General features: G+C 50.9%; 1 protein-coding gene across 1 annotated transcript in view; it reads right to left on the bottom strand.

Moving 5' to 3' along the window:
- Positions 1–14,927, bottom strand: part of DNAH9 (dynein axonemal heavy chain 9) — a 357,089-nt gene that overhangs the window by 36,634 nt on the left and 305,528 nt on the right. Inside the window, 5 exon segments of the mRNA XM_021694498.1 lie at positions 1,370–1,540; positions 3,559–3,750; positions 4,280–4,471; positions 8,421–8,648; positions 10,615–10,742. Coding sequence (XP_021550173.1) covers positions 1,370–1,540; positions 3,559–3,750; positions 4,280–4,471; positions 8,421–8,648; positions 10,615–10,742 — 911 coding nt within the window.

Raw genomic sequence — 14,927 nt, 5'->3', positions numbered from 1 at the left:
CTGGGGGAGCCCAGGACGGGGAGGACAGCCAAGGAAAGGAGCAGGTGCACAGACCTGGGGGAGCCCAGGACGGGGAGGGCTGCGAGGGAAGGGAGCAGGTGCACAGACCTGGGGGAGCCCAGGACGGGGAGGGCTGCTAGGGAAGGGAGCAGGTGCACAGACCTGGGGGAGCCCAGACTAGGCGTCTGGAGGAAAGTGGAACAGGTGCTCTGACTCCTTACACCACAGTACCTTTCAGATGGCTACACTGAAATACTTTTTTTAAAGATTTTATTTATTTGAGAGAGAGAGTGAGCAGGTGCACAGACCTGGGGGAGCCCAGGACGTGGAGGATGGCCACGGAAAGGAGCAGGTGCACAGACCTGGGGGAGCCCAGGACAGGGAGGACTGCCAGGGAAGGGAGCAGGTGCACAGACCTGGGGGAGCCCAGGACAGGGAGGACTGCCAAGGAAAGGAGCAGGTGCACAGACCTGGGGGAGCCCAGGACAGGGAGGACTGCCAGGGAAGGGAGCAGGTGCACAGACCTGGGGGAGCCCAGGACGGGGAGGACAGCCAAGGAAAGGAGCAGGTGCACAGACCTGGGGGAGCCCAGGACGGGGAGGGCTGCTAGGGAAGGGAGCAGGTGCACAGACATGGAGGAGCCCAGACTAGGCATCTGGAGGAAAGTGGAACAGGTGCTCTGACTCCTTACACCGCAGTACCTTTCAGATGGCTACATTGAAACACTTTTTTTAAAGATTTTATTTATTTGAGAGAGAGAGTGAGCAGGTGCACAGACCTGGGGGAGCCCAGGACGGGGAGGACTGCCAGGGAAGGGACCAGGTGCACAGACCTCACCCCAATCTGCCTCTCCATTCCACGGTGCCCCTCTGCCTTCCTGACGTTCCTGGAAGTCCTGTGCCCAGTGATGGAAGACTCAGATCCCATGTCATTCATGCCAAGAGAAGGCATTTTCGTTTTCAAGAGTGACTTCACCAAACGAGCCTCTAGTTGGTGGCATGAGGGTGGCCCCCTTAAGTACAGCTGCCCACTGGCACTGCTCAGTTCGCTGAGAAATCATGAGGTCCCTCTCTAGCTCCCCACGCCGCCACCGTTCCCGCCTTGCTTCCTTTTGGCAGAGAAATGGAAGAGAAATGGTCTTTGGGTGAACTAGAAAAGCCAACCGAGCCCAATGGCAGGCACCGCCTGTGGCTAAGCCGGACAACCGGCGCGGTGGGTCAAGGTTGCGCCAGCCACGTGAGAGTGGAAGGCGTGCAAGGCGTGGCCTGTGGTGCCCGTGGTGGGCGACCAGCAGGAGGAGCGGCTCCCTGTGCCCACGTCGGGCGCCCGACAAGGGGCTCGGCAGTGCCCCCCGCCCCCGCCCACTTACCTTTTCTTCCCTTGTGGCCCCTGCTCCGTCCCCGGCGTGGCTGTCCCGGGGCTGCAGCTCCAGCACGGTGCGGAAGAGCTTCTCCGAGGTCTGGGTCAGGAAGCCGATCTCGGCATTGGGGTGCAGGCCGTAGAGGTAGGGCGAATCTGGAGGCAGCTCGGCATCGATGTACTGAAAGTCGGGGGCGAGCTCAGACACACCAACGGGGACGAGCCTCCCGCCTCCCACCCTGGTTCACCCTCCGGGGGGCCGTCCGTGGGACCCGCCGACCTCGGGCCCTCCAGGCGAGCGCTGCTCACCGGCTCTGGCCGTCGTGGGCACCTATCCACCTGGCGCACATCCCTGCAGCCAGCCTCGTCCTGACACCATGTTACTTACCGTGTGCCGGGCCAGTTTTCCAAAACGTCCATGCCCATGCGGGCATTCGCTTTTTCAGGAAGCTTAGAGGACTGGATCCGTCTCCGGTCTCCCCGCCGCTCTGCCCGCTCCCTGGTCTACACCTGTCCCTCCCTCCACACACAAGCCTTCCCAGAGTCCTTGAGAAACACGGACCCCTACCTCGTGTCTTACTCAAGCCCTCCTAGGACCCCTGCCCTCCTGCCCTTAAAGTCCTTTTCTCTTCTCCATTTACCAGAATCAGAGATGACAAACCTAAATGCAAACATGGGACCACGCGTGCAAAATCTACGTGTGAAATCAAGTGGTGGGACAAGGCGAGTTTTGCTGTTAACCAGGGAATTCCTGCCTCTGGCAAAAATTATTTGAATTAAAACATTTTTTAATTGTGCCATCCGAACAATGCATCCCTCTGGTCAGTTATGGTGGGCCACCGTTGGCTGTCCCTAAAAAACTGTCCCTCACTTTCTTCTCTGTTTTCTGGGTACCCCTTCCAGTTCTTTCCATTACTGTGAGAAAGTGCCCCTCCTAATTTGATTTTGATTTCCTGGTGTATCCTCTTGCCTAAGTAAAAGATGGCTCATTCCCTACAGGCAAATTCATGTGCTTATTTTTATATTTCTTCCAGCCCCCAGCAGACTCCTGAACTCTTGGTAGGTGGCCTGCAACCATCTATAAACTGGCGGATTAAAGAGAGATGTAAAGAAGATGAAAATCTGTCTCAGTCATTTGGAACTGTGCAAACTCCGCCTCGAGCCTCTTGTCGGATGATTTGGCAGACACTAGGGGGCGCTCTTGCACAAATTTCACGGCCTCTGGTCAAGCAGTTTTTAAAAAATTCCTTCTTTAGTCTTACTATTTGAAATTTCTTTTCATAAGTTCAAATTTTTCTGGTTTGAATGACTTTGGCAGTTTATCTCTTTCAATTTTATGGTTTTTTTTAAAAAAAATATTTATTTAAGTAATCTCTATACCCAACGTGGGGCTCGAACTCATGACCCCAAGAGCAAGCGTCGCTGGCTCCTCTGACTGAGCCAGCCAGGTGCCCTTCTGTTTAAATTTTATGAATTCAAAACTTTTTTTTTTTTTTTAAGTTTGCAGTTAATGTTTCTATGGTATTTCCCTTAAGGTTGGTATTCAGAGTTATTTTAGGCATGTTCAAAAGTCAAGCAACAGAAAAGGTTTTTTTTTTTTAAATTATCTTTTAATGTATCTTCCATAGCAGGATAAATAGGCAAAGATGAGCACTTTAAAAATAGCTGTGGTCCTAGTAAAATGAGAACTCAAAGTAACAGTACAGGAAGAGCTCCCTGGGAATGTGTGTGTGTGTAATGGGCCTGTGTGCCTGTGTTTACCTCAGTCAACGAAGAACAGGAAGGGTAAATGATCTGCCCACAAGGTCATGTCCCTCTGAAGATATTTAGAATCGCTAAACTTTACTCAAAGTTGGCTAGGTTCTTAACCTGGAATTTTGCTCCTCATGGCTTTGTCAATATCTTGGATGAAAATAATCAAACGAATGCTCCAGATGTTATTTGCAGAAAAGAGCAACAAATAGAATTATTGAACCAAACATCAAGAATAGAAAGATCTCCGAAAGCTCAATTGTATCGCTAATTTGAGGCTGGGAATCCGACAGCTCTCAAATCGAATAGGGCAAACTTGGGGCTGAGAACCACACTCCATACGAGCTCTGTTCTATAGGCCATTTTTCCCTGGCCCTGTGCGAACATCCCTGGTCCTGCAGGACAGACTTGAAGGAAGACCCAGGTCTCGTATGAGCGGAGCCTTACCTGATGGTAGCCAATGTAATCTAGGTTGCCCGGGAGTGGGAAACCTGGTGCCAGAGACAGCTCTCCTTCTAGCATTTCTGGTCTGATGAATTCCTCCAGATACGTCCTGCAGAGTCTCCTGTCCCAGTCATCTGTGATATGGCCTCCATACATGATCTCTCCAAAGAGGTAGCGCAGATCATCATAGGGGACCTGAGAGACAGGGAAGAAAGACCTCCACACAGACATCGGGGCTGCCCTGATCTGTGGGCAGAGCGTAAGCCACAAGACAGGATGTTGCTCAAGATTAGGAGCAATGTTGTATTCACCTGCACACCCCTAGCGCCTAAGCAGGGTCAGGCATGCCTGGGAGCTCGTTAAAGGCTTGAAAAATTACATCCAAGGGTGAGTGGAGGCAAGGTGCCAACCCCCTTGCAAAAAAGCCTTCCCTTTCTCACGGTCATTAAGTCAGGTTCTATCGACAAGTCCCTTCCGTGGGCGAACGTCACATGGAACAAAGTAAAGACCAGGGTACTTTCCTAATTTCCTGCCATTACTTAGCATATTCAGGTGCTCTTTTTGGCCTCGCGCTGGTCCTCGGCTGGCCTTTCCTTCCTGTACTTGGAGAGGGTGTAGACCATTCGCAGTGCACGCCCCTTCTCCCTGTGCTGGTGCTTCCTCATCCTTCTGAGAGGCGCCCCACCCCCCCACCCCCCTGCCCTGCGCCGGCCAGAAACTCTACCTTTGTGTTGGCCTCCAAGAAGTTGTAGAGCACGTTCACAGAGATGGTGAGGTCCCCGGTGTTGAAGGGGTATGAACGATTCCATCCCTGTGGCCCAAACTTCCGTCTCTCTGCCACCACCCCGTGAAAGTAACAAAGAGCAAAGAGGATGCTCTTAAACTCCGTCTCCCGGGAACACATCTCCAGCGTGTCCTGCAAGGAAAGTTGCCTCCAAGTCAGCACAGATCTGCTGTTACGCAGTGCAGACCAGCGTATGGGTTATGGTGGTTGGAAGTTGCGTTGGAAAAGTTTCCTGTATGTCCTGGTTAGGTTTTGAGCTACCGTCAGACTACAGATTGCATTGTGGGTAGGCGTGGGCTTAGGGTTCGAGGGGACCCTGGGGAGGGTGTGGGCTCTAGTTTAGAATCTGAGTTAAGGTTTAGATTCAGGTTATTACAGGGCTTGGTTTGTAATTCATGTTTGCACCCACGGACGTGCCAATTAAGTTCGCAAGCGCAGCTGATGGAAACTGGGGTAGTGGGTCCTGAGGGGGTGTCAGGTGTCAGAGGATGGGGTGTGGGTGGGGACTCCTACAGCATCATCTTGAATTTCTCCCCTTCCTGCCATGCTTTTCTTGCCCATCTCGGAGCCAGAGTAGGTGTGGTCATGGCCCGTGTGACCGAGAGGGAGGGAGGGAATCAGAGCCACGAGGGAAAGAGGAGTGCCGTGCCCTTCACCATGACAACTGCTCTTCTAAACTTGAGCAGGGGTGACCAGCCACGCGGCTGCAGGAAGAAGAGCCCAGAGAGGTCCTGCCTGCAGCGCATGAGGCGGGGGGAAGGGGGGAGAAAGGGCTCATGAAGAGGGGATTAAAGAAGGGACAGAAGGAAGAAATGGAAAGCGAGAGAGTGCAGAGGAAGGCAATGGGTTGTACTTGGCAGATTTTAAGAGGGGCTGATGGTGATGGTGTGGCAGATGGGGAAAGCCTGCATTTTCAAGGGGTGGAAGGACAAGAATCCTTAGATTGCCTGGAATGAACAATGATTTCCCCTGAGTGAGACCCTTTGTGATCAGGAAGGAGCAAGATGCTGCAGGCAGAGCCTACGAGGGGCGCTTTCAAAGCTCACGCAAATTGGACTGGGTTGAGTCCTGCCATTTCATCTGAGGACTGGTCCTTAGACTTCGCTCACCTGGGCAGGAAAAGCAGAGGAGACAGGACCAGTTAAACTTGTAGTAGATCTGACTTTTCCATGATGAACCCAGGACAGTCTCTGGATAGATGGGGGTCCCCCTGTGCCTCTGTTGGGTACCATATTTGGCAGAAAGCTATGGATATGAAAGGTCAGAGGTGGCACAGAGGACAAAGTCACTGCCTCGTGCAAGCAAGAACTTAACTGCTTTCTGGATAGAGCTGTTCTCTAGAGACATGTAGGATGCTTCCTTTGTTACTTTTTTTTTTTTTTTTAAATGAGAGAAATACTTTTTTTAAAAAAGATTTATTTATTTATTTGAGAGAGAGAGAGAGAGCACGAGTAAGGGGGTGGGATAGGCGGAGGCAGAGGGAGACGCAGACTCCCCGCTGAACAGGGATCCCGACTCGGGGCTCGATCCCAGGATCCTGGGACCATGACCTGAGCCAAAGGCAGACACTTAACGACTGAGCCACCCAGGCACTGGGCCCTTCTGAAAAAGACCTCTAAGCACAAAGACAAGGAATCCTACATTAAGATGCTGAGACTGATTGACGGTGGCACACTCAAACAAAATCAGAATGAAATTATCATCCCCAAACAGCACAGGGAACAGGGTTAAGAAGAGCTCAATTCTGCCATTTGTCCCTTAAATGGCTAAAATAGGGCTCTGAAGGAACAGAGTGAATAATAGGGGGTATTAACCGGGTCTCTGTTCCAGGGCACGTAATAAAAGCAGAATGGAACAATTAAAACACTTGTGAGCAATGAATATACTCCTAAATCTCTCTCTCTTTCTCAGAATGAGTTACTGAAGATGGCTATAAATGGGCCAAAGCCCAACTGTGGTAGAACCCGAATAACCAGGAAAAGCCTGCCTCCCTTGGGATTTATATCCCCGATAACCAAGACTGGACATGGGGCTTGCAGGGACAGGAACCCAAGAACAAGGGTCCATGGGGAGGCTGAGAAGATGAAGCCAGAGGGTGTGTATAGATGATAATAATCCTACTGAGGCATCATGTGGTAATAGTAATTACTAGAGATCCAGCATCTGAGGCACCTACTGCCCTTCTCCCTGGATCTGTCCAAGACCCTCAAGGCAGAAGATCGGACAGTGGTCTGTGTGTACTTCAAGACAGCTAGCTGACTGCATCCCAGTGCCTTTTTCTTTTCAATTATGAATTAAAAAAAAAATTCCCGGTAGAATACAGAACATAAAATTTATCACGTTAGCCATTTTTAAGCATCCATTTCAGTGGCGTGATGTGCTTTCACACTGTTGGGCAACCAGTGACCGCAAAAATGGTCTTTCTTGGAACCAGCTACCAGCCTCCTGGACAGAAGGCTGTAGGTTTCAGAGTTAAGAATGTGTATTTCCCCTATGTGGAATACGAAACATAGAAAATTTAGAAGTTCTGGCCACTGGTACAGAGTACTTAGGAGTCTAGTGGAGGCCTATTTAGGAAAAAAAAATTTTAAAGAAAAGGCCCCTGGACAAGAGAGCACCCTACTTTCTACTCCATGTTGCAATGGGCAGGTGTTTCTTAACAAAAATGTCAAGTGAAAGGATCCCGAATCTCCTGGTAATGTTCCCCCACTCCCTGTTCCAGATCATGAGTGGGTTTTGGAGTTGGGATGGGAAAGGGAGTGAGAAAGGAGGCTGGACACGTTTTGCTTCTCCTTGGAAGCTTTCTTCTCCAAGTGGGGCTGCTTGATCCCCACACTACAAGGGGTCTCACGCACTCAATAAAATCTCCTCAGACCCTGACTGCCATAGAGCCTTCAAGTGTAAGTTAGACCAAGCCCCAGAGGGCCCCTAGTCCTGGTGGTTTATGTTGGGCTGGTGACAACAGTCGTCCTGTTGGACGGCCGGTTTCAGGTTTCCGAGATGACCCCTCTGGGACTGGTGGTGAGTTTTAGCATGGAGTCTGTGAAGCCAGAGATCTGTGGGTGCTGTTCTAAGACAACATCAGAGGACAGATCCTAGACCCCGCCCCTTGGACTCCACCAACGCCCAGTGTGGTGGATGGACCTCAAGGTGGCCCCGTGGCCTCGGATCTCCTGGCATTCACACCTTTGTGGATTCTCCCTTCCCAGGAAGCTGGAGCTCCCCAAGGGAGCAGTAACTAGACAGGCTGCCTTCCTGAGAAGGTGAAGAAAGCCTGAGCTGCAGACTTCGCAAGTCGATTCATACATAGGGTTTGTTACCCACGGGCCTCTCTTGGCCTTTAAACACACGCTCCGCAACGCGAGTCTCGGATTCCCATTAAAGGAAGATTCCATATGCAGTGGCCTACATCTGAACCTTCTGCCCTGAGAGTCTCAGCTTCACTGTGGCATGGTGTTCTCCAAGTGGGCAGTACAGTGGAGTGCCCTGGAGAGCCTGTTGGAACACAGGTTCCTGGGCCCCCACCGCAGAGCTTCTGATTCAGTGGGGCTCGGGTGCGGCCTGAGAAGTTGCATTTCTATCAAGTTCCCAGGAGGTGCTGTTGTTGCTCCAGGGACCACAGTCTGAGAGCCTGCCACACGGTGACGTTCCAAGTCCAGATCCCACCTCTGACACCCAGGTTGTGTGAACCCTGGACGCTCAGGATGCATGCAGATGGCAGGTGTTCTCATCTGAACACACGCATCAGTCCCCTGCTTGAAGACAGCATGCTCAACCAGTAAGTATGTGACCAGCGTAGCACAACTCCTCCGTGGGGTATTTCGTTAGCAGGGAGATTTGCGGAAAGTTCCCCCACACCTCTTTCCGAAGAAAGACCCTAAGCTTGGCTCCCCCCGGGGGGTACTGGGGAATGGACAGCTGGGTTGTACTCAGCAGGCACTGGGAGGAGGTCGGTCACAGAGGGGACACACCGCTCCACAGCCCCTTGCAGCAGGGTGCTCTTCGACCCGTTGAGTCAGCCCATGGTGAGGTGCGCTGCTCGTCTCCACCCCCACCCACCCCCCGCCGTCCCGGGCTGTACCTGAGTGAAATTGTCCAGGGCCTTGTGCAGGTTGGCATGCATGCCTGTGGGAGGCTCGTTGGTGATCTTGATGGAGTTCTCCAGGATGCCCTGGGGGATGATGTGGCCCTCCGGGGAGGGTGCAGGCTCCGCACTGATGAAAACCCTCAGCTCCGGGTGGCTGTTCTCACCATACTCTGCCAACTTCTCTTCCAGGGTGCCGAGCCACTTGGCCACCAGGTGGATGTTCTAGTGGGAAGGAAAACCCCCCCTCTGCCAAATCAGGCACCTGCTCAGTTTTGTTAGTGGTGGATGGTTTCAGGAAGGCAGCTACGGGGGTGGGGGGTGGCCTTCAAATAAAGCTCATCGCAGCAGGTATCTTGAGGTTCCCAGTGATGGGACCTGCCAGTCTCTGGCAGTTGAACCCTATTCTCTTATCTCCCAAGTCTCCCCACAGTGCTCAGACCTGACGCTGCACAGGAATCCCCTGCGGGGCTTCTCAAAACAAAGATTCTTGGGTCTAGGGTGAGGCCTGAGAATTTGCATGTCTAACAAGTTCTGGGCGATGCCGAAGAATGCTGGTCTGTGGGCCACACTTGAAGACTCGAACACACAGTCCAGACGCTCCAAATCCAGATCCCCAGCTCTGACACCTGGAGGATTTGAACCCTTGATAACTCAAGAGCGGGTCCCATGGACCAGCAGTGTTGGCATTCCCTGGGCGCTATCTAGAAATGCAGACTCTTCGGCCCTACCCAGATTTCCTGAATCAGTGCATTTTAATCAGATCCTGCCGTGATTTGTATGCGTGTTAAAATGTGAAAAGCACTGATTTAAACTTCTCGCTAGCTTTCTTGCATCCTCTCTTCCTCTCTCCTAACCATTCTGCTAATTGTTGCCAGACTTATCTTCCCAAAACACACGGAGGCATTGCTGCTCACACTCTGGGGAGGCTTCTTACTCCAAGCCCAGCTCCTCCGTCTGCACCCTTCTCCTCCCCCACCCCCCCCGTGTGATTCCCATCTGTCTGTCTGTCTGTCTATCTGACCCTACATTTATTTCTCAGCACTACTTTGCAGAATCCACCTTTCGCTGTAGCCAGGATGGTTTCTTTGCAATGTTTCATTATGACGGACAGATAAAAGCTCCTCCATAAATATCTGAGGAAGCCTGCTCGCAGAGCCTTAACTACACAGATCAGCATGGCACACAGTACTTGGCCCTGGCAACCCGGTCTCTGAGTGCTGCTTTCTCTTCTATAAAAGGAGAAAGAACAAGAATATTGGCCCTACGTATTTCAGAGAGTCGCTGCAAAGAACCAGGGGTAATGGATTTGAAAGGGCTTTGTGGACCGTAAACCGCTATGTAAGCATGAGGGGTGGCTGTTGAAATGAACATTTGTTAAGGAATTCATTTATAATCCCTGTGTTGGAGCCGAGGCTTCAGGAGGCCGCCTGGGAATGCCCGGGCTGTGTTAGCTGGGCCGGGCCAGCGACCCGCCAGCGAGCCCTCCGCTCCTCCCGGGGGAATGCCAATTCCTGAATTTAATCTGGGAGAGCTTTCGGGAAAGGACACCAGCAGATGCGAGAGTCCTCACTTCAGCACAGCCAGGGCACCCCGAAAGAGGCCTGGCCCAGCCCCAGCTCCCCTGCAAGGTGCATAAACCAGGGATGAGGGGACAGGCAGTGACAGAAGAGGGGCCGCCCGTATGTCTTGTGGGTTTGCTGAAGTTACCCGCAGGGGGCGTTCCGGACTGGCACCCACCGACATGCGCTCGGGGTGCAGAGGCTGAGGTCCAGTTACATCAGTGCTGTTGTAGAGAACACAGAATGCAGGGCACAGTAGAAGGGCAGAGCAGTGGAAAGTTCTGTGATACGCTGGGAAGAGGTTAGCATGGCAAACAAGAGCCGGCTTCCACCGTCTTCAGCCGGTACCTACTCCCCGAGCAGGCCCCAGACTGGGATGTAAGTGGAGCTATTTCAACTAGAGAGGGGAGGCGGGGGCCTGTGAGGGGCAAGGGACAAGGAGTCGTAGGGAGGGGTGAGGGGGACCCCAGAGGAGGGAAGGAGAGAAGATCAGGCAGTGAGACGGGCAAGGGTGAGGAAGGAAAGGCAGGGGAGAGGGGCAGAGAGGACAGAGGAGCCCAGAGATTGTCCTGTGAAGTCCAGACAGGTGGGGGTCAGGAATGACCCTGAACATGGCAGAGGGGGCGTACCTGCAAAATAACCCAGTGACCTTTCTTGGCAGCCAGGTCCAGCGCCGCCTCAGCCACTATTTCCTGTCCTTGCCCCAAAGACACGTTGTGGAAGTTCCTGTTGTTGAAGGTGTACCCGAGCTTTTTACCTGAAAGGGGTACGGAGTTTTCCTTATTCTCTTGTGTCCGCCATCTTTGTTGTCCCGTGCTCACACGGAAAGGCCCATGGCCGCATCGCTGCTCAGATACGGACGTGCCCGAACCCTCATACCCTTCCCCTCTTCCTTTCAGGAGTGTGTTGGGGGGTGAGGGATACCTCTTCTCGATCTCTGTTCCCAAACAAAAGGAAGCACTCATCTGGGTTTCAACCCTTCCCCTTCAGTTAATCCCCAAGGATGGGCTGAAGTGCTGACGCTCTTCTGCATAGATTCACTTGAAGACCAGGTATCAGTCCACCACCCTAGAGGCTGAAACAGCCGGCAGATGAGCAAGCATGTGGGTGTGGCCCCTCCTGACTTGCTTTGTCCTCTAAGGATGTTCCCTGGAATTCCATGGGGAGGGATGGTCGGTAGGGGCAGGACTCAGGTAGTTCCGGCTTCCTGTACTTCACTCCTTATTAGCCTCCTCCGCTAGTTTTTTCCAACACACAGAAATGTCTTGTCTCCTCATTTTGCATGACTGAGAGGAATGAGGAGCAAAAGGCAATACAAGAAAGGGCTTGGCTGTGCAGGTGGAGATGCTCTGCAAGCTGGGAAGGGCGGCTGGTATCAGGAGCCGGGCAAGAGACCTGCTACAGTAAACACACATCACAACCATCTCCGAGGGTGTTCTGCCGGCCCAGGAAGATCTTTACACAAAGCAATTAACCTTAGGTTCAAGGACCACTTCTGCTTGGGTGTCAGCTATTTGGCTATTAGGCCCGTACAATAAAGTTTAGAGAAATTACATAATATTCTTTAGACAGAGGATCATAAAAGTGTATATACTGCCATGCCGGAATCATTGAGCAATTTTCTTCTGGGAAGATAAAGTACGTGAGAGAAAGGAGAAGAAATAGAAAAATAGAAAAAGGATAAAAAAAAAAAATATGTCCTCAAACATTTCATTTCAGCGGAACTGAAATTGAAGATGCAATTCAATACTTGTGCAAGAAAACTTAAACCAAACTGTCAATATTGGATATTTCGTTTAAATACTAAGAAAAAGTACAGAGTCCCCTTCGCAAGTCTGTATAAGACAAAGGATGATGACTTTCTGCAGCAAGGAAGAGTTACTAGAGATTCAATTGAGATGAACCCAAGAAACACTCTTATTAAACCATAAATCCTTGCTGGCAACAGATGTGATGTCAGCTTTGGAACCAGCAGTATAAACAACTTATTCCAGAGAAAATATCAGGATAAAAGGTGCCAGGGTTATTAGACAGTCTCAGTGAGGCTCGTACTCACAAAAGAGCCAATTTCTTTTCTTTGTCAGAGAGACGTAGGAGAAGAGGGGCTCACTGAAGATTAGTTTGCGAGCCACGGACTGCTGAGACGGTTTGGGGCAGAGACCGGTGTGCGGGGTTGCGGCGGCGGGGTGGGGGGTTCAGCTTGCATTAGTCTAGGCTTGAGACGTAATGATGAGGCTGACGTGGAGATGTTGAGAAGGGGAAGCATTGATGGGATTTGCAAGGTCTGAATGTGCCAGCCCTGTGATGTGCCTTGTGGGGTCCTTCCCTTTGCAACTGTGGGGCTCTCAGGACGCCCTTCCCTGTCATCAGCAAGCCCCTCTCGCCAGCCACGTTCCCGTGGCTTTTCACCTGCATGCTGTTTTGTACCTTGGATTCCATGCCCCCCACTCTCACCTCCCTTTAACTCGTCTTTCCTTTCCTTTTCTGATCTTCCTTCCCACTCTCCACGTGGCACTGTTACCCGGGGTGGTGTCCATTGTAAACCTCCTTTCACACCTTCCCAGTGTGCTTCTTTGTCTGTCTCTGAGGACGTGGCACCTTCCATGGCCCTCTCCCGAGCTCCATGTACCCATGGGGCTGGGAGGAAGGGGACTGTTTTTCTAGCTTCCTCTTGCTACTTGCAGGTGATTTCTTCCCATCCCCGTATAAAAACCCCTTTTCTTTTTAAGCATGTGCCATCTGGCTATATTATCTACTCACGTCTATGTTCTCTGCCTTCCACCAACTTCCCAGTGAGATTCACTTCCATTAGGGGCTCTGGAATTCCGTTCAAAATCTTCCGTATGTCCCGTTTCATCATTATCCCGGTAAACCTCAAGGTTGTGACAGATGACTCAGCCAGCCTCCAGCCTCATACCTCGTCATCTTCAAAGAACTGAACTCCATCCACTTCCGTTACTCACTCCCCATGGCTGTACCCAGGACTTCACTATCGCCGAGGATTATGTCGGACACATTCTTCATTCGTGTTCACTCCTATCGCTTTCTACTTTCCAGGCAGTTCCCTCTGTTACTCCCTCCTCATCTGTTATTCTACTTCAGGGCAATGCCCAGTCCATTGGCTCCTCTATTTTTTCGACTCTTCACCTTGACTTCTCTCTTATTTTAATATGGATTCAACAATCCTTAATTGGAACGATGATCTTACAAAATCCTCAACTCTGGTGCCCCTTCTATTTCTGCGCCACCCAACTTCTGCTAAATTCATCCAATCCTGGATGAATTAACAAGAGAGGAAGAGAAACATTTGGTGAGTTGGAGCCACCCCAAGTTCATGATTCTCATCCTCAATGATGTTCGGCAATCTTTCCGTGTGCCCAGAAATTGGCTGTATTGCCCATTCCCTTTCTCTTTAAAAGGCCCCACCCTACTTACTCCCAGCAGCTTGCTTCCTTCTCTGCTTCCCTGGGGAAACATACGCCATGTGGCAGGAACTCCTTCAGTTTTCTGCCATTTTATCTGCATCCCTGTACATCCCCATCTCAATGGAAGAGGTGTCCTCCCTCTGCCTTTCACTCTTCTGTTCCCTGAATCCCATCTCTCCTTGTATCATCAACCTTTATCTCCCTATTCACTCTCCCACTCCCTGGCACATGAACAAATGAGTCTCTCTCAACACGAAAAACAATATTTCGCTAATCTTGAAGCTGTTCGCCAAGACTGCACTTGCTTCACCTCACCGAGTTCCAATGGACTATTAAAAACAAAAAAAAAGAATAGGGCCAGGAACAATGGGAAGGAGGGTGCATGCAAAGTGTTGATAATCTGGCTACAGAAACACTAGATTGAAAACGTTCTTTGAACACACTGGGTAGCAGGTTTGCAAAAATTGAAGCGAGCGCATAGTTCTGACCAGCACATTGGAGAGAGAGAAAGGAAACAGTGGAAGATAAAATGGTGGCAGATACAGCTTCTTCCTGATCACAACGTGGACATAACAGAATTATTTGTTAAAACCAGATAACTGAACAGAGGAGGAGAGAGACCGAGCAAGATCATGTGAGAGTCAAGTGAAAGACAGAGAAGATGCCCGCGAGTTAGGGTGGAAAGGGGAGCTGTGGGTTGGGAGGGCCAAGGACGAAGCTATGCTTCGAAAGGATGTAGAGGAGGGAGCCAGCTGAGCTGCCTTAAAGAACAGAGGAATTATCATCTTCATTAGAATGTTGTACAGTGCTACTGTATTTCGAACATTTAAAGTCTTTTCATGTTCGAGATTTCATTTCTATCCTACCGTAGCCCTAGGAGGCAGGTATTATGGGTGATTGCAAAAAATGGGGGATTACTTTTAAAAGAAGCAAAGGCGAGAATAAATGTGCAAATAAGGAAGTATGGCTCATGCAGGAAGGAGGTGATGAGGAAAAAGAGAAAGAGGGTTACATTAAAGCACTTTAAGGGATTAATCTGAGAAGGCAAGAAGGAAAGCAGTGGGGGTGGATGGTGCTAGGTTTCGTGTTAAAACAGAAGCCAAGGAAAGTGGATGGATTTTCTCTTACTCCCCGCCCCTCTCCGCCCCCCTCCAAAGTTGTTGAGGAAGGAAAATCCTGGAGGGGACTAAGGCACAAACGTGCCAGAAAAGCATAGATTCCTGATCAAGGGTCAGTGGATGATCTTTAAGGGACTAGAGAACTAAAATCTTATACAGAACTTGGTCTGTGGGTTCAGTGCATCTGGTTTGGGGGTGGTGGTGGTGGAATGAGAATGAGGCTACAAATCTTTCATTTGACTCTCAGGTAGGTAGGTTGGTTGGTTCATTCATTCATTCATTCATTCAGCTCCATGCCCAACGTGGAGCCCAATGTGGGACTTGAACTCACAATCCTGAGATCAAGACCTGAGCTGATATCAAGAGCCAGATGCTTCACCGACTGAGCCACTCAGGTGC

Source organism: Neomonachus schauinslandi, chromosome 15 (assembly GCF_002201575.2).
Source record: "Neomonachus schauinslandi chromosome 15, ASM220157v2, whole genome shotgun sequence".
Classification (NCBI taxonomy): Eukaryota; Metazoa; Chordata; class Mammalia; order Carnivora; family Phocidae; genus Neomonachus; species Neomonachus schauinslandi.
The sequence above is the reverse complement of the archived record's forward strand: the minus strand, read 5'-3'. Positions and strand labels throughout refer to the sequence as shown.